The sequence below is a fragment of the Rhineura floridana genome, chromosome 4 (genome assembly GCF_030035675.1).
Source record: "Rhineura floridana isolate rRhiFlo1 chromosome 4, rRhiFlo1.hap2, whole genome shotgun sequence".
Classification (NCBI taxonomy): Eukaryota; Metazoa; Chordata; class Lepidosauria; order Squamata; family Rhineuridae; genus Rhineura; species Rhineura floridana.
The window spans coordinates 171,515,745-171,531,721 of record NC_084483.1 but is presented as its reverse complement, the minus strand read 5'-3'; the positions used below and the strand labels follow the sequence as shown (position 1 = coordinate 171,531,721).

General features: G+C 42.7%; 1 protein-coding gene across 1 annotated transcript in view; it reads right to left on the bottom strand.

Moving 5' to 3' along the window:
* The window catches only part of USH2A (usherin), a 766,975-nt gene that overhangs the window by 433,644 nt on the left and 317,354 nt on the right, over positions 1–15,977 (bottom strand). Inside the window, exons 30-31 of the mRNA XM_061626123.1 lie at positions 11,207–11,320; positions 4,587–4,748 (exon numbers count right to left, since the gene is read on the bottom strand). Of these exons, the coding sequence (XP_061482107.1) occupies positions 4,587–4,748; positions 11,207–11,320 (276 nt within the window). The remainder of the gene's footprint in view (positions 1–4,586; positions 4,749–11,206; positions 11,321–15,977) is intronic.

The following is a 15,977-nucleotide window of genomic DNA, read 5'->3' as shown; positions in this document are numbered from 1 at the left end:
AACCAAATAAGCTTGTTGAACCAGGGTCCACTGACATAAAAGACATTTTGCTGACAACCCCCTCAATCTTGGAGCCAGTTTTGCTAATGCACCATTGTCCAGACCAATATTTAATTGTTTGCCAATTGTTACTTGTGACAAAAATAACCCATATTGGCCAGATGTTAAAGATCTGGTCAACTTAACCATTCCAGTTACACCTTCCTAAGGCAACTCCCCCCCCAAAAAAAATACCTCAGAGTGATGTCAGCTATCCTGGTTGACTGGTACAAGCCAGGCCTACACAGCCTTCTCTGAAATGCATTGGTCCAATTCCAAATGGCAGTTCCGCCATTTCTTCTGCCCATAAAATGGATAGTGCAGATAGTGCAATCTTATGCATGTTTACTTAGAACAGGAGTTTGACTGCTTTAAGTGGTTGCTTACTCCCAGGCAGGTGTGCATAAGATTGCAGACTATGTTAGTCTGTTTCTGGGAACTGGGAAATAGAGAGCTTTTATGGTTGGAACTGGAGTACTCTTGAGCAAGCTTGTTGCTTTTCTTCGTCCTAGGGCTATAGTTGTCAGGGTACAACAGTGAGCCATCTTTCCTGTCGCCTAAATCCTGAAACCATTTGAAATGGTTTTAAAACAGGACATATAATAGAGATATTAACTTTTAGGAACTCTGATAGTATAACACCTTAGGCCACTGTTAGGGATGGAGGAGAAATTTGATTCAGTTTGCATTTAAAGGCGAATCTATCAATATGAAAGTCAAAACAAAGCCATCCTTCCAAATTCACACTTACCCAAATTTTACAATGCAGTTCTACAGCCAAGCAATCTTTACAAAAAAGCATATATTAGGGGAAAGTATGCAAATAAATATATAAGTGAAAGTAACATACAAAATTAGGAAAAATTGTTTGAAAATGTGTACATCAGTCAAAGCTGCATACAAAAATATGTTTATTAGAAGAAATTCACACTAAAATGCTGAAGAATTTTCATGAGGATTTTTTATCTAAAAATTGCTGTAGAAATGTAGACAACTGAATTTAAGATTGGGGGGGGGAGAGAAACTGAGAAAACCTAAATTGATTGATCCTTCCATCCCTAGCCACAGATTTAGAAAGGCATTTTCCTCAGCATTCTTGTATATTTTTCTACTTTTTATGCTTTTTGCCAGTTCTTCCTTTTACATGCAAATTCATCCAATGGTTTTCTTTTCTAATTGCATACTGTGCCTTTGATTGTGAAAATATCACTACACACGCTGTATTCGGGTTCTTCGTTCTAGACATTTTGGTGGCCACAATAGTTAGATGGTGGCAGCCTTTTGAGATTTTGTAGGATTTGAGGGACACAGATTTGAGTAGAAGACAGGAGATAGGGGGAAACAAAGTCTGCATGGCATGCCCCCTCACCATAACAGCACTTTCCCACAACATGTATGCTGTATCCTTTTCCCTGCATCAATTTAGTATAATATGGGGGCTACAGAGGGAGAGATGGAAAGGAGGAGGAGTGTGCTATTCTCTCTATAGTGCTGGCTCAATTAAAAATGGCCTTAAATCCAAACATTCTAACTTAAATGGCTAAAAATCAATGAAAATAAGTTTGATTAAAGTCAAGTATTTGAGCTTAACTGCTTTTGGATCAAACTGTTAGAAATTTATTTATTTTATTTATATCCCGCCCTTCCTTCCAGTAGGAGACCAGGGTGGCAAATAAAAACACTAAAATCGTTCTAAAATATAATAAAAACAGACTTTAAAATATATTAAAACATCTTTAAAAACATATTAAAACAAAAACATATTTAAAAAGATCTTTTTTAAAAAAGCTTTATAATCATCTTAAAGAGCAATTCCAACACAGATGCAGACTGGGATAAGAAATGAGTAAGTCCCTCTTTGAAACAGTACCTTGATCTGCAGAAATGAGCAGGCGAAGCTTTTCACAACATGGGCATAAGCACTCTCATGTGCAGATCAAGTTGCCATTAAAGGAGTAGGACTAGAAGGCACAGAAATGCCAGCAACAAAACAAGGAAGATGTGGTTGGCCTCTTTTAGCTTTAGCCTATTTATAACATTATGATTCTTGGTGATGCAACCTTTGCTAGATCTCTTTTTATTGTTTTTTATCCTTTTTCTTTTAGTGTGTGCTAAAATGTTATTTTGACAATTGTTTGTTTTTGTGTGTTATATGTAGCCTTGATCTCGCCTAGTTAGTGGAAAATGTGACTCATAAATTCTGTCAAGTAAATAAATAAAGAAATGACCAGACTCCAGAGCTCCAGGCAAAACATAGACTTGAAGCTCCTATGTACAGCATTCTCATGCAGAGCCAGAATTTAAAACCTGGCAGCACACCCTGCTAGTTCTGTTTCTCTCCCAACATTACAGTGCAATTGTATACATCCCGACCCTCTGGCTCGTAGATCTAATTAGGTCTACCAGGCCCATGAGGCCGTTTTGGGCAAATTGTGCCCACCTGCCAATCACCTGATGTTATACATCTGGCAGTTAAAGGCTTAGACTGCAGACAAGTTCTGTTTGAGAGGAAAAGGCAGCAGAGGGATCTCTTGTCTCTGAACTTTGATGGCCCCTACCCATCCATTGAAGCCCTCTGACTATTCTTTGTCAGTAAAAGACAGGATTCCTCACCACCCTTACTTCACTGCTGGGATAGCGGGTGGGCAGAAGTATTGCCTTTTACTCTTAAGGGGCAGATTTATCTCTGTGCTGTGGTACTTGGTGATGTGGTACTTCGATGGGGAAATAAAATCCCTCCTCCTGCTTTTTAGAAATCTGTCTAAAAAGCAAGCTGAGGGATTTTTCCAGCCAACTCACCCCAGGGGTAGAGGGCTGGAAATGCTGATTACGTGTGTGTGTGTCTGCATGTCTGGTGTATGTGAGTATGTACGAATGTGTGACTGCATGCAAGTATGTGGGATGAGAGGAAGATGCAGAGAGTGTTGTGTGTCTTGCGTGTTTCTGATAACAGGGAAGTAGATAGAGGTACATGCCAAGGGGTTGTTTTCAGCCATTGGTATGTGGCCCCTGCAAGTTCCAATCTGGCCCTCAGGCTGAAATAGGCACCAGATTATCTGACAAACCACTTCTCCACTACACTGTTCATTGAAAAGGCTCTGCTGACAGTACCACATAGCCCCATGGCTTCTATAAGGAACAGGCCCTTCAGTATTGTGACACCAGTTCTTTGGAACTCCCTCCCTCTTGAAATATGTCAAGTTCCTACAATTGTGTGCTTTTAGTATATACTGAAAACCTTTTTCTTCACTCAGGTTTTTCTAGCTTAGTATTGTTGTTAATTTGTCCACAACCAGCATTTTGCAAAAAAAAAAGGGGGGGGGAGGAAAAGAAAATATGCATCATGCATATTACAGAGAAGTGGGACCTGCAACAACATGTTGCAACACGGAGTGCTTCTGTTCAGGATTCCTGTACCAACCATGCCCTCTCCTAGATACTCAATTCCATTTCCCCTTCCCCTGGTTTTCCACTCCCTCAGATAGTCAGCCAGCATTCTATGGCCATTGGGCTGTTTTGGTCCCTGCAACACACACACACACACACACACACACTTTTAGGTGTGTGCTTCTGAAAACTTTGTGCTTTTCCCTAGTCTGCTGATACTTCCTCCCTTTTGTATGGATGGTGCTATTTTGGGTTCACGAGGACTAGCTCTCAGAATTGAGTATGTATTTTATTTATTTATTTATTTATTTATTAAATTTGTATCCCGCCCTTCCTCCAAAAAGCCCAGGAGGCAAATAGCAAGTGATAAAACAATAAAAATATCTTCAAAAAAATTCCAATACAGTTGCAGATGGCAATAAAGGTATCGTTTAAAAGGTTTGTTGAAAGAGGAAGGTCTTCAGTAGGCACTGAAAAGACTACAGAGATGGCCCTTTCTAATATTTAAGGGGAGTAAATTCCAAAGGGTAGGTGCCACAATGCTAAAGGCCCATTTCCTATGTGATATAGAAGATTATGGACTGGTTTACATGTGCTTGTTTGACTGCAATGTCAAGTGATGACCTGTATGTCTGAATGAACATCACAAATCAGACTCCACAAAATTTAAATTGGGGAAAGGGCTGTAGCTCAGGGGAGGGGTTTGTAGCTCAAATATCCCAGATGCAAACCTGATGTTTCAAGGTAGGATTGGGAAGGACCCCTTCCTGAAACCCTAGACAGCCACTGTCTGTCAAATGAGGGTAGACAATACTGAGTTAGATGGATCAGGGATGGTAAGAGTTGTAGTTCAGCAACATCTGGACAGCCACAGGTTAGCCACCCATGAATAATATGTACACCTTAAAATGTATTTACTTATATTTACTTTATATTTAAACATTTACTTGTCAATGGGGAAAAGGGTTGTTAGATATTTATGTCAAGGATCACCTCTAACATTTCTGAGATGTGAGTCCCTGATCTTACCATGAAACTGGCCATATACCACATTTACAGATGCTTGATTAAGAAAGGACTTTTCTAAAACGTCAAACATGAGGTTAACATATATCTACTTCATTGTGTGTCACACAGGCCTCAAAAAAAACAACACTCACCTTTGACAATATATTTGGTTTCATTTCCAGTATAAATTAGTTGATTATCCATGTATAAAGAATATTGTGTTATAATCCCATGTGGTGATTTTGGTGGAGCCCAACTCAGCAACAGAGATGTGGGAAATGAAATAGCTGTTGGTGGCTGGACATTTTGTGGAGCTGTGGGGAAAAATGAAGGATAATTTATAATAGCAAAAGTAGAGCTTTCATTGAAATGTGTAATAAGATTTAAAACAATGGCATTTCACTGTTTAGAATAATTTCAAAATATAAAATTAAAATATATTGAAATGTATTTTAAAAAATAAAAATCTATCCTGCTTTTCTACTGTGACAAGTATACAACGGTGGTGTGCAAGAAATAATTACTACAATTACGTCAGTGAAAAATACTACTAAACTGCCTGCATAATTCTGTACAAAAGGCTTCAAGCGGAAGCAAGGAGGGCCTGATCTAGTCTGCATGGAAGAGAAAAAATCTGCTAAATGCCATAGCTTCATTGTTTCCTCAATGCCAGTGATGGCCTCCACTTTTTCTCTATCATTGCTCTAAGCTGTGGATCAGCCTTGTGGATCCAAGAACACAGTCTGGTCATTCACAAGCCTTTTGCATAGCATCAGCCAATACTGGTTGGCATGGATGAATGGTTCAATGGGGAAATGATGAAAGCTAGAGGGTATGATTGTTGTCATTCTTCTGTATCATCAGTGGATTGTTACTATGCATGCAGCATGAGCATCCCGAAATAGAAACTGCTTACACTGACTTTGTGTCCAATTCTTCTGAGGGATAAAACACATGTTCCCCATGGCTTTATTTGATTTTTTGTGAAACAAAAAAAAAAACCATTATATACATGACAATACAGCTGCATAAATGAGATTATTTCCTGAATCACCTATAGAATGCTTGTTTTAACTAATGCATGCATTTGGAAGGGAAAAATAAAAGCTGTTTTCTGTTTTACAGAAAAAGATCCCAAATATTATTTTATTCAGTAAAGTCCTTGGTAACACTGGAGTTGCATATTTATGTATTTGCAATTTGTTTCCCCCCCAAAAAAATCCACAAATAATCTAATTTTCATTGATAAACAGTAGCGGAGCATTAACTTATAAATTCACTGTTAAGTGAGTGCATTTAGAAGACTCGAGGAGATGCTAACTGGATTTAGGGATTTGGATTGTGGCTTCAGTATCTCAGTAGATATTTTATTGCTTTTTACTTTTTTTACTGTATGCCGCTCTGGTCTCCTTAAAGGATATTTGAAATACATAAACAAATAAACACTAAAAGATGCATTTCACAGTAACGCTCCATTGTGAATGGCATTTGTGCATAGATTCACATAAATAGGGCACAGCGCATAGTGATGATTATAGAATTAAAAGCCTATCTGCATGATTGCCATATTCCCAGTTTGGTACCATCACAAAACTGGAAATTTGGACAACATGATCCTGTCCCAAGAGCGCCCCAGAGATTCATAGCAAACTGGTTCCAGAGGTATTGCACGCCTCCCATTTCAGGCTTCCTCAAGTTCTAGGATTACCCATCTGAACTCCAGTCAGACTCAATACTATATCAGCACCTGGGAACATCAACAATTATCAAATAAAACTCTCTTAAAACCTAGTCTTAGCCCTTATGATCTATCATTTTTCCCAACTCATTTAACTTTTGATGGAATTGTTCTTACATGATGAGGCACATAGGGATTTATCTAACATACTAACACCATTAAGAAAGAGCTGATATCAGATGCACTGCTTGTGAAACTGTCAGACCCTCAGTACTTAAGGCATATGAGTACCTCAAAAAACAGGCATGGTGAAGACTAGTCGTTCAGTTGCATTAAGGAAGAACTTGATCACTTCCCTCAGTGATACGTTGCCCATGACTAAGGGAAGACAGCAGATCTGGAAGCCAGTGGCACTTGGGAGGCCTTCTAATCAGAGATTGAATGACAGAGAGGCTAGAGGGGGCTGTTCCCCTTACCTTTTGTGATGGCCACTTTAGCCATTGATTTTAAAAAGCTACGGGGGGCATAATTTGGAAAAACATGGATTTAGAGGGTGAGACTTTTAGATTTCATTACAGACCATCCATTCCTCTTCCCTTTTTCATGCAAGCAGTGCTTGATTTCCATTCCTGATCTAGGTGCAATAGGGACTGTTGCTTGAACCCTCCTCGATCAGCAGCCTCAAATGGCACAGGGAGCCAGTGTCAGACCTACAGGGATTCCATTGTGAACCAAGCAGCACCTAACAGTTCCTGACTCTGGGCTTTTGATGCAACATTCAGTAATGGCTGGAGTTAAATGGATTCTACTTAACGATGGGTGAATATCCTGATTTGCTTCCAACACTTTTAAGTTTGTGATCATTCCTTATGAGTACTCACCATACCTCAAGAGGGTTTTGCAAGTACTTGGAATAATTCCAGATCCAAGATGGACCACACAGACCCTTTGCAAGCTAAAACACCACTTCAGTTTTGCTTACAAAGCAGAGGTAAGAAGGAACCAGCATTGAAAGGGAGCTCTTGTTTCCACATATAGACACAGGCAGGCATGCCAGCATCTGCCAGGAAATGATGTTTTTAGCCTGATCTTTTCCAGAAGAAATCCTGTGTTTGTAGTCTTCTCTAGAAAAGGCCCTTAATCTACTGGGAACCAGCATGTCTGACAGCCAAGCGATTCCTTCCAATGCTGGTCCTCCACCACTTTATTTATTTGTTTGTTCGTTTGTTGTTGTTGTTACTATTATCCCATCTTTCCTCCAGGGAGCTCAGGGTGGCATTCAGACATGGCTCTCCACCTCCCAGTTTTATCCTCACAACCCTGCGAGGTAGGTTAGGGTGAGAGACAGTGCCTAGCCCATGGTCACCCAGTGAGCTTCATGGTTGAGCAGGGATTTGAACCCTAGACTTCCAGCTCCCAGTCCGACACTCTAACTACTACACCACATATCCCACTTTCCTCCTAGAAGGAGTCCAGGGTAGCAAACAAAAACATTAAGAACACTCTAAAACATCTTAAAAACAAAATACTTTAAAACATATTAAAACAAACATCTTTAAAAACATCTTTTTTTAAAAAAGCTTTTAAAATAACTAAAAAAGTGATTCCAACACAGACACAGACTGGGATAAGGTCTCTGCTTAAAAGGCTTGTTGAAAGAGGAAGGTCTTCAGTAGGTGCCGAAAAGATAACAGAGATGGTGCCAGTCTAATATTTAAGGGGAAGGAATTCTAAAGGGTAGACTGAAGTGCACAATGTGAGGCGTCCTTCCCTGGCTCTCCCTGTCAGGTTCCTACCTGCTCGTGGTTACTGCCTATCTCTAGGCACCACCAGGGACTCCACCAGTCCGGACCGCACTCTCTTATGGTTTACCTATCCGCTCTAGCACAGATCTCAACAGATCCCCCTGCTAGGCAACCACCAGTAACGTCCCAATACTAGTATTCCCAGAGACTCTGAATACTGGTATTGTTATTCTCTTCACCGCTGCCACCATTTGTTACAGTTCCCCTTCAGCCTTGGTCATTACCTTACCCTCCCTTCTGGTCTGTGAAACCCCAGCCAAGGATCAGGCCTTTGGTAAACCAAATTAAGTATTTATTACAGATAACAAAGCTAACAAGATTAACAAGATTTCTTCTTAAGGCACATAAGCATATGGTTTTACTCAATACTAATCCGAACTCCACCTCCCTCCTCCACTCTCTCCTGTCAAACAACTCTCTAAACCCCACCAAGCAATCCACTCTTTCTCTTCTCTCCCTAGATTCCACTCTCACTCTTCCTTTTATACATTCAGCCATTTTAAACACTCAGCCAATCATCTCGCATTCTACTGCCCATTCACTCCCCCTCCTCTTTCACTCCACTTACCATGTATCTTCTAAAACAACAACACTTACCATATATACATTAATATAGGAACATCACACACAACACTAAAGGTCCGCTTCCTATGTTGTGCAGAACGGAACTCCTAATAAGCTGGTATCTGCAGAATGGCCTCATCTGCAGAGTGCAGTGATTGACTGGTATATAAGGAGTAAGATGATCTTTCAGGTATCCTGGTCCAAAGCTGCATTGGGCTTTGTACACCAAAACCAGAACCTTGAACTTGGCCTGGTAGCAAATGGGCAGCCAGTGCAATCCTTTCAGCAGTGGGGTGACATGTTGATGATACCCTGCCGCAGTGAGCAGTCTTGCCACCGCATTTTGCACCAGCTGCAACTTCCAGACCAACCTCAAGGGCAGCCCCACATACAGTGCATTACAGTAATCCAGGCTGGAGGTTACCAGTGCGTGGACAACAGTGGTCAGGCTATCCCAGTCCAGAAATGGCCGCAGCTGTCTTACCAGCTGAAGCTGGTAAAAGGCACTGAGGTCACCTGGGCCTCTAATGACAGTTGGATCCAAGAGCACATTCCAAACAAAGATAAAGCGTGTTGTTTGCAAGATTCATTCATTCATTCATTCATTCATTCATTCATTCATTCATTCATTTACAACCCATTCTGCCTTCTTCTATATCACTTTATATGCCACGTCTATATCACTATATCAGGCGTTATCAACCTGTGGCCCTTGGGACACTTTTTCCTGTTCAACTTCTGGTGTCCACAGAAAACCTCTTTAGACCAGAACGCATTTTTAGTCATTTCTGATTTTATAATTTTTAACTAATTTTACCTTTATTGTAATTGTTGAGTTAAGCATGCACTTAATGGCAATTGTCATTAACAGGTATATAAATTACCAAAATAGATTAAAAAATGAAAATTTAAAAATTCTTTTAAATCCTCTGGGGGTGTCAGAAAGGAGAAAGAAAAGGGGGTGTCAGAGAGATGGAGAGAGAGGAGAATGAGAATGAGAAAAGGGGTGGCCCCACCCACTTTTGTTTGTGGCCCTGCCCACTGCTAGTTTCAGCCTTACCCACCCACAAGAAGCATGCAGCCTCCAACAGTTTAGTGCTGAGGGAATGTGATCTTCAATGGAAAAAAGGTTGCCCATCCCTGCAGTACACTCAGGTCATTCATGGAGAATCTCTAGGTTCCTGCTTCGAATGAGGTGTAGCAACTAGCAACCATGGAGAGAGACTTTTCATTGGTAACACACCGCCTTTGGAACACTCTGTTCAAAGAGTTTCACCCAGCTTCTGCATTGTTAACCTTTTTGTACTGCATGAATATCTTTTATTACCCAAGACTTTCTAAAAGCCAAGTCTTTAACCCAGAGTATAATCCAGTTTTATTGTATTTTTTCTCCTGTTTTTGTTGTTATAATTTTGTATTTTATTATGCTAATTTAATTCAGAATTGTGTAACCTGAGTTGATAAATTTTATTTGAAGGGTGGGATATAAATCTAGAAATAAAATAAAAATAGGTAAAATAATTTTTTGAGGATTGCATGTTTTTATTTTCTTATTTTGCTAGCCGAGGAAGGGGTATATCACCTCATGAGAGTACACACACCCTCCCCAAATCCACTTCAGAAGCAACAATTTGGAAGAAATGAGCCCCACTTCTTATGTGCATGGAGATTCTAAAATCATTGGGCAACCATCTAGGATGATTAGAGTGAATGATAGCTGATCACAAGAGAAAACTGAATGTTGAAAAATGTGGTGTGAATTTTGTCAGCATTACTTTTTGCTATTGGATCACTTGAAGGTAATTTTTTTAGAATATCATCCCTATAGTATAAGACTAGGCAAATATGATCATCTTAACTTATAGGCTTTCTTTGAAATAGTAACACTGGTCTTATTTTTAGCACTTAAAATAATATTAGGGCTTCTCTCTGTTGTGGTGGTATAAACTTGCCATCAATAAAACAAGTAATTTTGATTTCATGAGGAAACTGTGGAGTTACAGTGGTGTAAATTTACAATCTGACTCAAGTTTTTTTTTAATGTTCAAGCTAAAATTCCTGCACATCTTTTGAGAACCCTTTCTTCAGTAATTGATATATAGAAGTTACTGAGCTGCTCTTTAAAGCCAAAACTGGAACATATTTTGTCTTTCTTGCTGCTCTTGTACTTAATGCCAGCTTCAGAGCCGATACTTTATGCTTGCAACTTCTAAGTTTCAAGTACAACAGATTAATAAACGGCCCAATTGACATTTTGAGGTTCCATCAGGCTGAAATAATTGTTGCCTGTGCTGGTGTTTAGCAGTTAAAAGAGACCATGGAAATCAACCATTTGATTCTCAATTTCATACTGTGCCATACAATCAATTCTTTTTAGTCAGACTGTCTCTAGATTTACTTCTGAGCCATAGTAAAATGAGGAAGCTTTCATTAATCTTTCAGATGCTTCATATTAATGACAAGGCTCTTGCATGAACAATGTAACAGCAATTAAAAAGCCCATTAATCTGCATTACAGCTATTAAAGATGCATGTCATTAAAGGGTATGGAGTTTGATTCATTTTAACACCCCCCAAAAAATGGAGCAATTATGGTCTGGCAATGCACTTTGTCATCAAATTAGGTTGGGGTTTTCCAGCAAATGGCTTTGCAGCATTTAGCTCCTCTCCTATTTTATTATTCATGACTGAAATGTGGAAGTCAAGACCTCTGAAATTACTTTACCTTCTTGTGGAGTTGAGATGTTCAAGGCATGTGAGCTCTCAGTACAGCCAGCCAAAGTGCAAGCTGTTAGGGTTACAGCATACTTTGCAAAGGGCTGCAAGCCAGTCAGCATGCCTGCAAGAGAAATAAGCAATGCTTTGTGAGTGAGTGTGCAATAGGCAAGGATCAAAGAACATGAAGATATGCCCTAAGATAATTTAGCACAATGGTGAGTTTAGTTGTACATCATATGTTTACAATGGACAGGGCTATGTTGAGCCTCATCTGAGAAATATTGATAGCATAATTGAAAAACTTCCCTTGAGATTTCTCAGAGCTTTTGCCCAAGCCGGATGTTCCGATTTAACCTTAGCCCTGTTTAGATGTTCTAAAACTAGGTACAATCAACACACAGAGGGAGAATCAGGATTGTGCCTGCTGGCCTCATACGTGGCCTCCCCAAGTTAATCAGTCTGTACATGTTGATTCTGTATACATTATGTGCACCCTGTATTTTAACACGATACAGATTGCACACACAAAAGACCAAATTAGATGTGACATTAATTGCATGAATGCAATTAACATGTGGTGGGTTTTTTGGTATGTAAATAGCAGCCACAGGAAAGCCTGAGTAGTCTTGGGACTGGGAAGGGGGGGGAGGCAGTTTCCCTTGAAATACCAATAGCGGTTTTGGAGAGGGAATGTTTGTCAGGACCACAGCTGAGTGAAAAAGAGTTAAACTTCCCCACCTGCAAGATTTGGAGGCTTGACTGTGGCAGCTATTTACATAAGGAAACTGTTTGAGGTAATTGCATTCAAATCCTCTGCTTTTGCCCAGAACCTATTGATGTAGGTTCTGTGTGGAAGGAATAATCAATATGTGGAAGTCAGGGCCAGGACTGGTGGGCCCAATCCCAATCCCCCATCCACAAATTGATTTTACCCATTGATTTAGAATGCTTGAATAGTGATCAAGACTTTTTATTTAGGTTAACTTCAGGGGCAATCTAGGGATGGGCAACTCACCCTTCCAATCCATCTAAACTCCCCCCCTTGCCCCCACTTCACTAAAAATCCCTTTGGCGCAAATGTTTTGACCAAGGAGGAGCCCAAGTTTGCCTTTTACTTTTGTTTCAGGCACAGTTAATAATAAATAAAAAAATAAAATTTTATTTGTTAGTCGCCCATCTGTCCGAGTCAACGGACACTCTGGGCGACGTACAGCAGTTCAAAATACAATATAAAACAATATACAAATCAACAGATCACAACAATAACATCAATTTATCTAAACCATCTTTCAATTAGTACACCATAAAACTAATCCACCCCAGAAATCCCATAGGACTGCCTGAATAGCCAGGTCTTTAAGGCTCGGCGAAAACCCATCAGGGAGGAGGCATGTCGAAGGTCAAAAGGAAGCGAGTTCCAGAGGGTGGGGGCCACAATCGAAAATGCCCTCTCTATGGTCCGCACCAGCCTAGCTGTTTTTACCGGTGGGACCGAGAGAAGGTCTTGTGAGGCTGATCTTGTTTGGCGGCATAATTGGTGATACTGGAGGCGTTCCTTCAGATAAACTGGGCCGAAACCATATAGGGTTTTAAAGGTCAATACCAACACCTTGAATTGGGCCCGGTAAACAACTGGTAACCAGTGTAGATCTACCAACACTGGGGTGATATGATCCCGGCGACGGCTCTGCTTTATCAAGCGTGCCGCCGCATTCTGTACCAGCTGCAATTTCCGGACCGTTTTCAAGGGTAACCCCACGTAGAGTGCATTACAGTAGTCTAAACGAGAGGAGACCAGCGCATGTATCACTCGTGGGAGCAGATGTACAGGAAGGTAGGGTCGCAGCCTTTGTATCAGATGTAGTTGATACCAAGCTGCCCGGCTCACTGCCGAGACCTGAGCCTCCATGGACAGCTGGGAGTCAAGAATGACCCCTAGGCTGCGGACCTGGTCCTTCAGGGGTAATCTTACCCCATTGAGCACCAAGGTTAAATCTCCCAACCTTCTCTTATCACCCACGAGCAACACCTCGGTCTTATCGGGGTTTAGCTTCAGTCTGTTCTCTCCCATCCATCCACTTACGGACTCCAGGCATTTGGACAAGGTATTCACAGCCAACTCTGGTGAGGACTTAAATGAGAGATAGAGCTGAGTATCATCCGCGTATTGGTGACACTGCAGCCCAAAACTCCTGATGATGGCTCCCAGCGGTTTCATATAGATGTTGAATAGCATGGGGGAGAGGATAGAACCCTGTGGCACTCCGCAATTGAGAGGCCAAGGGTCTGAAACCTCATCCCCCAATGCTACCCGTTGATGCCTACCGGAGAGATAGGAACGGAACCACCGTAAAACAGTGCCCCCTATTCCCAATCCCTCCAGGCGGTTTAAAAGGATACCATGGTCAACGGTATCGAAAGCCGCTGAGAGATCCAGGAGGACGAGGAATGTGTATTCTCCCCTATCCAGCGCCCTCCTCATATCATCTACCAGAGTGACCAAGGCTGTTTCAGTTCCGTGTCCAGTCCTGAAGCCCGATTGGAAAGGATCTGAGTAATCTGCTTCATCCAAGTGTGTCTGTAACTGTTTAGCCACCACTCGCTCAATCACCTTGCCCAGGAATGGTAAATTAGAGACTGGGCGGAAGTTGTTCAACTCTTGGGGATCCAAGGAGGACTTTTTCAGGATGGGCTTTATCACTGCCTCCTTGAGGGCTGATGGCATTGCACCCTCTTCCAAGGATGCATTTACCACTGCCTTGATCCCTTTGCCCAGTCTCTCTTTGCAGCTCATAATGAGCCACGAAGGGCAAGGATCAAGCAAGCAAGTGGTTGGCTTCACAGTAGAGAACACCTTGTCCACTTCCTCAGAGAGAAGAGGCTGAAACCGATCCCAGTAGACCGGAATGCAACTGGCCAACTCTGGTCCACTACTTGTAACCACGGCGCACAGAATCCTACTCTTCAGGCGCTCGATTTTATCAGCAAAGTGTTTGGCAAAAATGTCACAGGAGGCTTTAGAATGCTCCATAGGTTCCTGAGCAACTGGACCGACCAGGCTTCGGACCACTTGGAACAACCTCCTGGGACAACACTCTGCCAACGCAATAGAGGCAGCAAAGAATTGCCTCTTTGCTGCCTTTGTTGCCCACTGGTAGGCCGCTATTGCCGCTCTAACCAGTGTCCAATCGCCTTCAGCGCGAGATTTCCGCCACCGGCGTTCTAGTCGTCTCACCTCCTGTTTCAGATCCCACAACCGTGGTGTATACCAGGGTGCAGTCTGAGTTCTATTCAGGGGGAGAGGACGTTTTGGAGCCACCCGGTCTATTGCCCCAGTGATCTCCCTGTTCCACTCCATCACCAGGGTCTCAACCGGGTGTCCTTCAGTCAGCTCCAGATCACCCAGCGCATTCAGGAATCCCTTAGGTTCCATCAGGCGTCTGGGGCGGACCATCCTAACAGGTCCTTGTCCCCTGCGGAGGATATGCGGCATTGAGAGATCCATATTCACCAGATAGTGATCTGACCATGACACGGGGTTGGAAGAAACAGTCCCCATTTTCAGAACACTACCCTCCTCTCCCAAGACAAACACAAGGTCAATAGTATGACCGGCTACATGGGTGGGACCTATATTACATAGGTGCAGTTCCCAAGAAGTCATGGTTTCAATGAAATCCCGAGGGGCTCCAGTTAAAGCGGTCTCAGCGTGCACGTTGAAGTCCCCCAAAACCAGTAAGTTGGGGGAGAGCAACCGCACATCTGAGACCACCTCGAGCACCTCGGTCAGGGAGTCTGCCGTGCAGCGGGGTGGGCGGTACACAAGCAGAATCCCTAAACTGCCCTTTGGTCCCAACCTCCAGTGCATACAATCAACAAACTTGGTCTCGTGGAGAGGAGGTCTGGCGAAAACCAAGGACTCCTGGTAGATAACTGTCACTCCCCCTCCCCGCCTACCAATCCTCGGCTGCTGTGCGTATTGGAAACCTGCTGGGCACATGGCCTCAAGTATGGGAGCTGAGGCCTCATCCAGCCAGGTCTCCGTAATACACACCAGGTCTGCGTTCTCATCCAGGATAAGATCATGGATGAGCGATGTTTTCTGAACTACAGACCTGGTGTTACACAACAGCAGTCGAAGGTTGGATGGAGTCTGACATCCCCCAGTCATCTTCTGGTTGTGAACAGGCCCGGAACAGAGGATGGGTATGATGCATCTATCCCTTGTTCCCCTAAACTGGCGCGGCCTGCCACCTACACCTCTCCAGGATCTGCTGCCTAGCCTTATAATGTCATGGCTCCCCATCCCTCTCACTGCACTCCCCTCTGGCCTGCACATGTCCCCCTCCCTGACTGCCGATCAGGCAGGCCCCCCACCCCCCATAAAATTTTAGAAATTGCCCGTGCCTCTTTTGGCCCAAAATAAAATTGGATCGATCCACCTGTAGTCGCTGGATCTCTTCTTCTTGTCTCCTGTCGCGGCCAAAGCAGCCAAAATGCCCTGTTCTCCTTTCCGATCCTGAGTCTTGTTTCACTATCGTGGCCAATGAAGAACACATTGAACCAAATCGCTAGTGCACAGCCTCTCTCCTCTCAACACTATGGCCAAACGTCGAAACCACAGCAGGCAACAAGAATACACTTGTCGCACCACACCCACTGCCAGCCACTTCTTCGCCTGAACAAAAGCGCCCCAAAACTGCCAAGAAACGCCGCCCTCGGAAACAACCAAGCGGCGGTGGTGGCGGAGCGGCACGGGCCGCGGCGGAGAGCGTCGG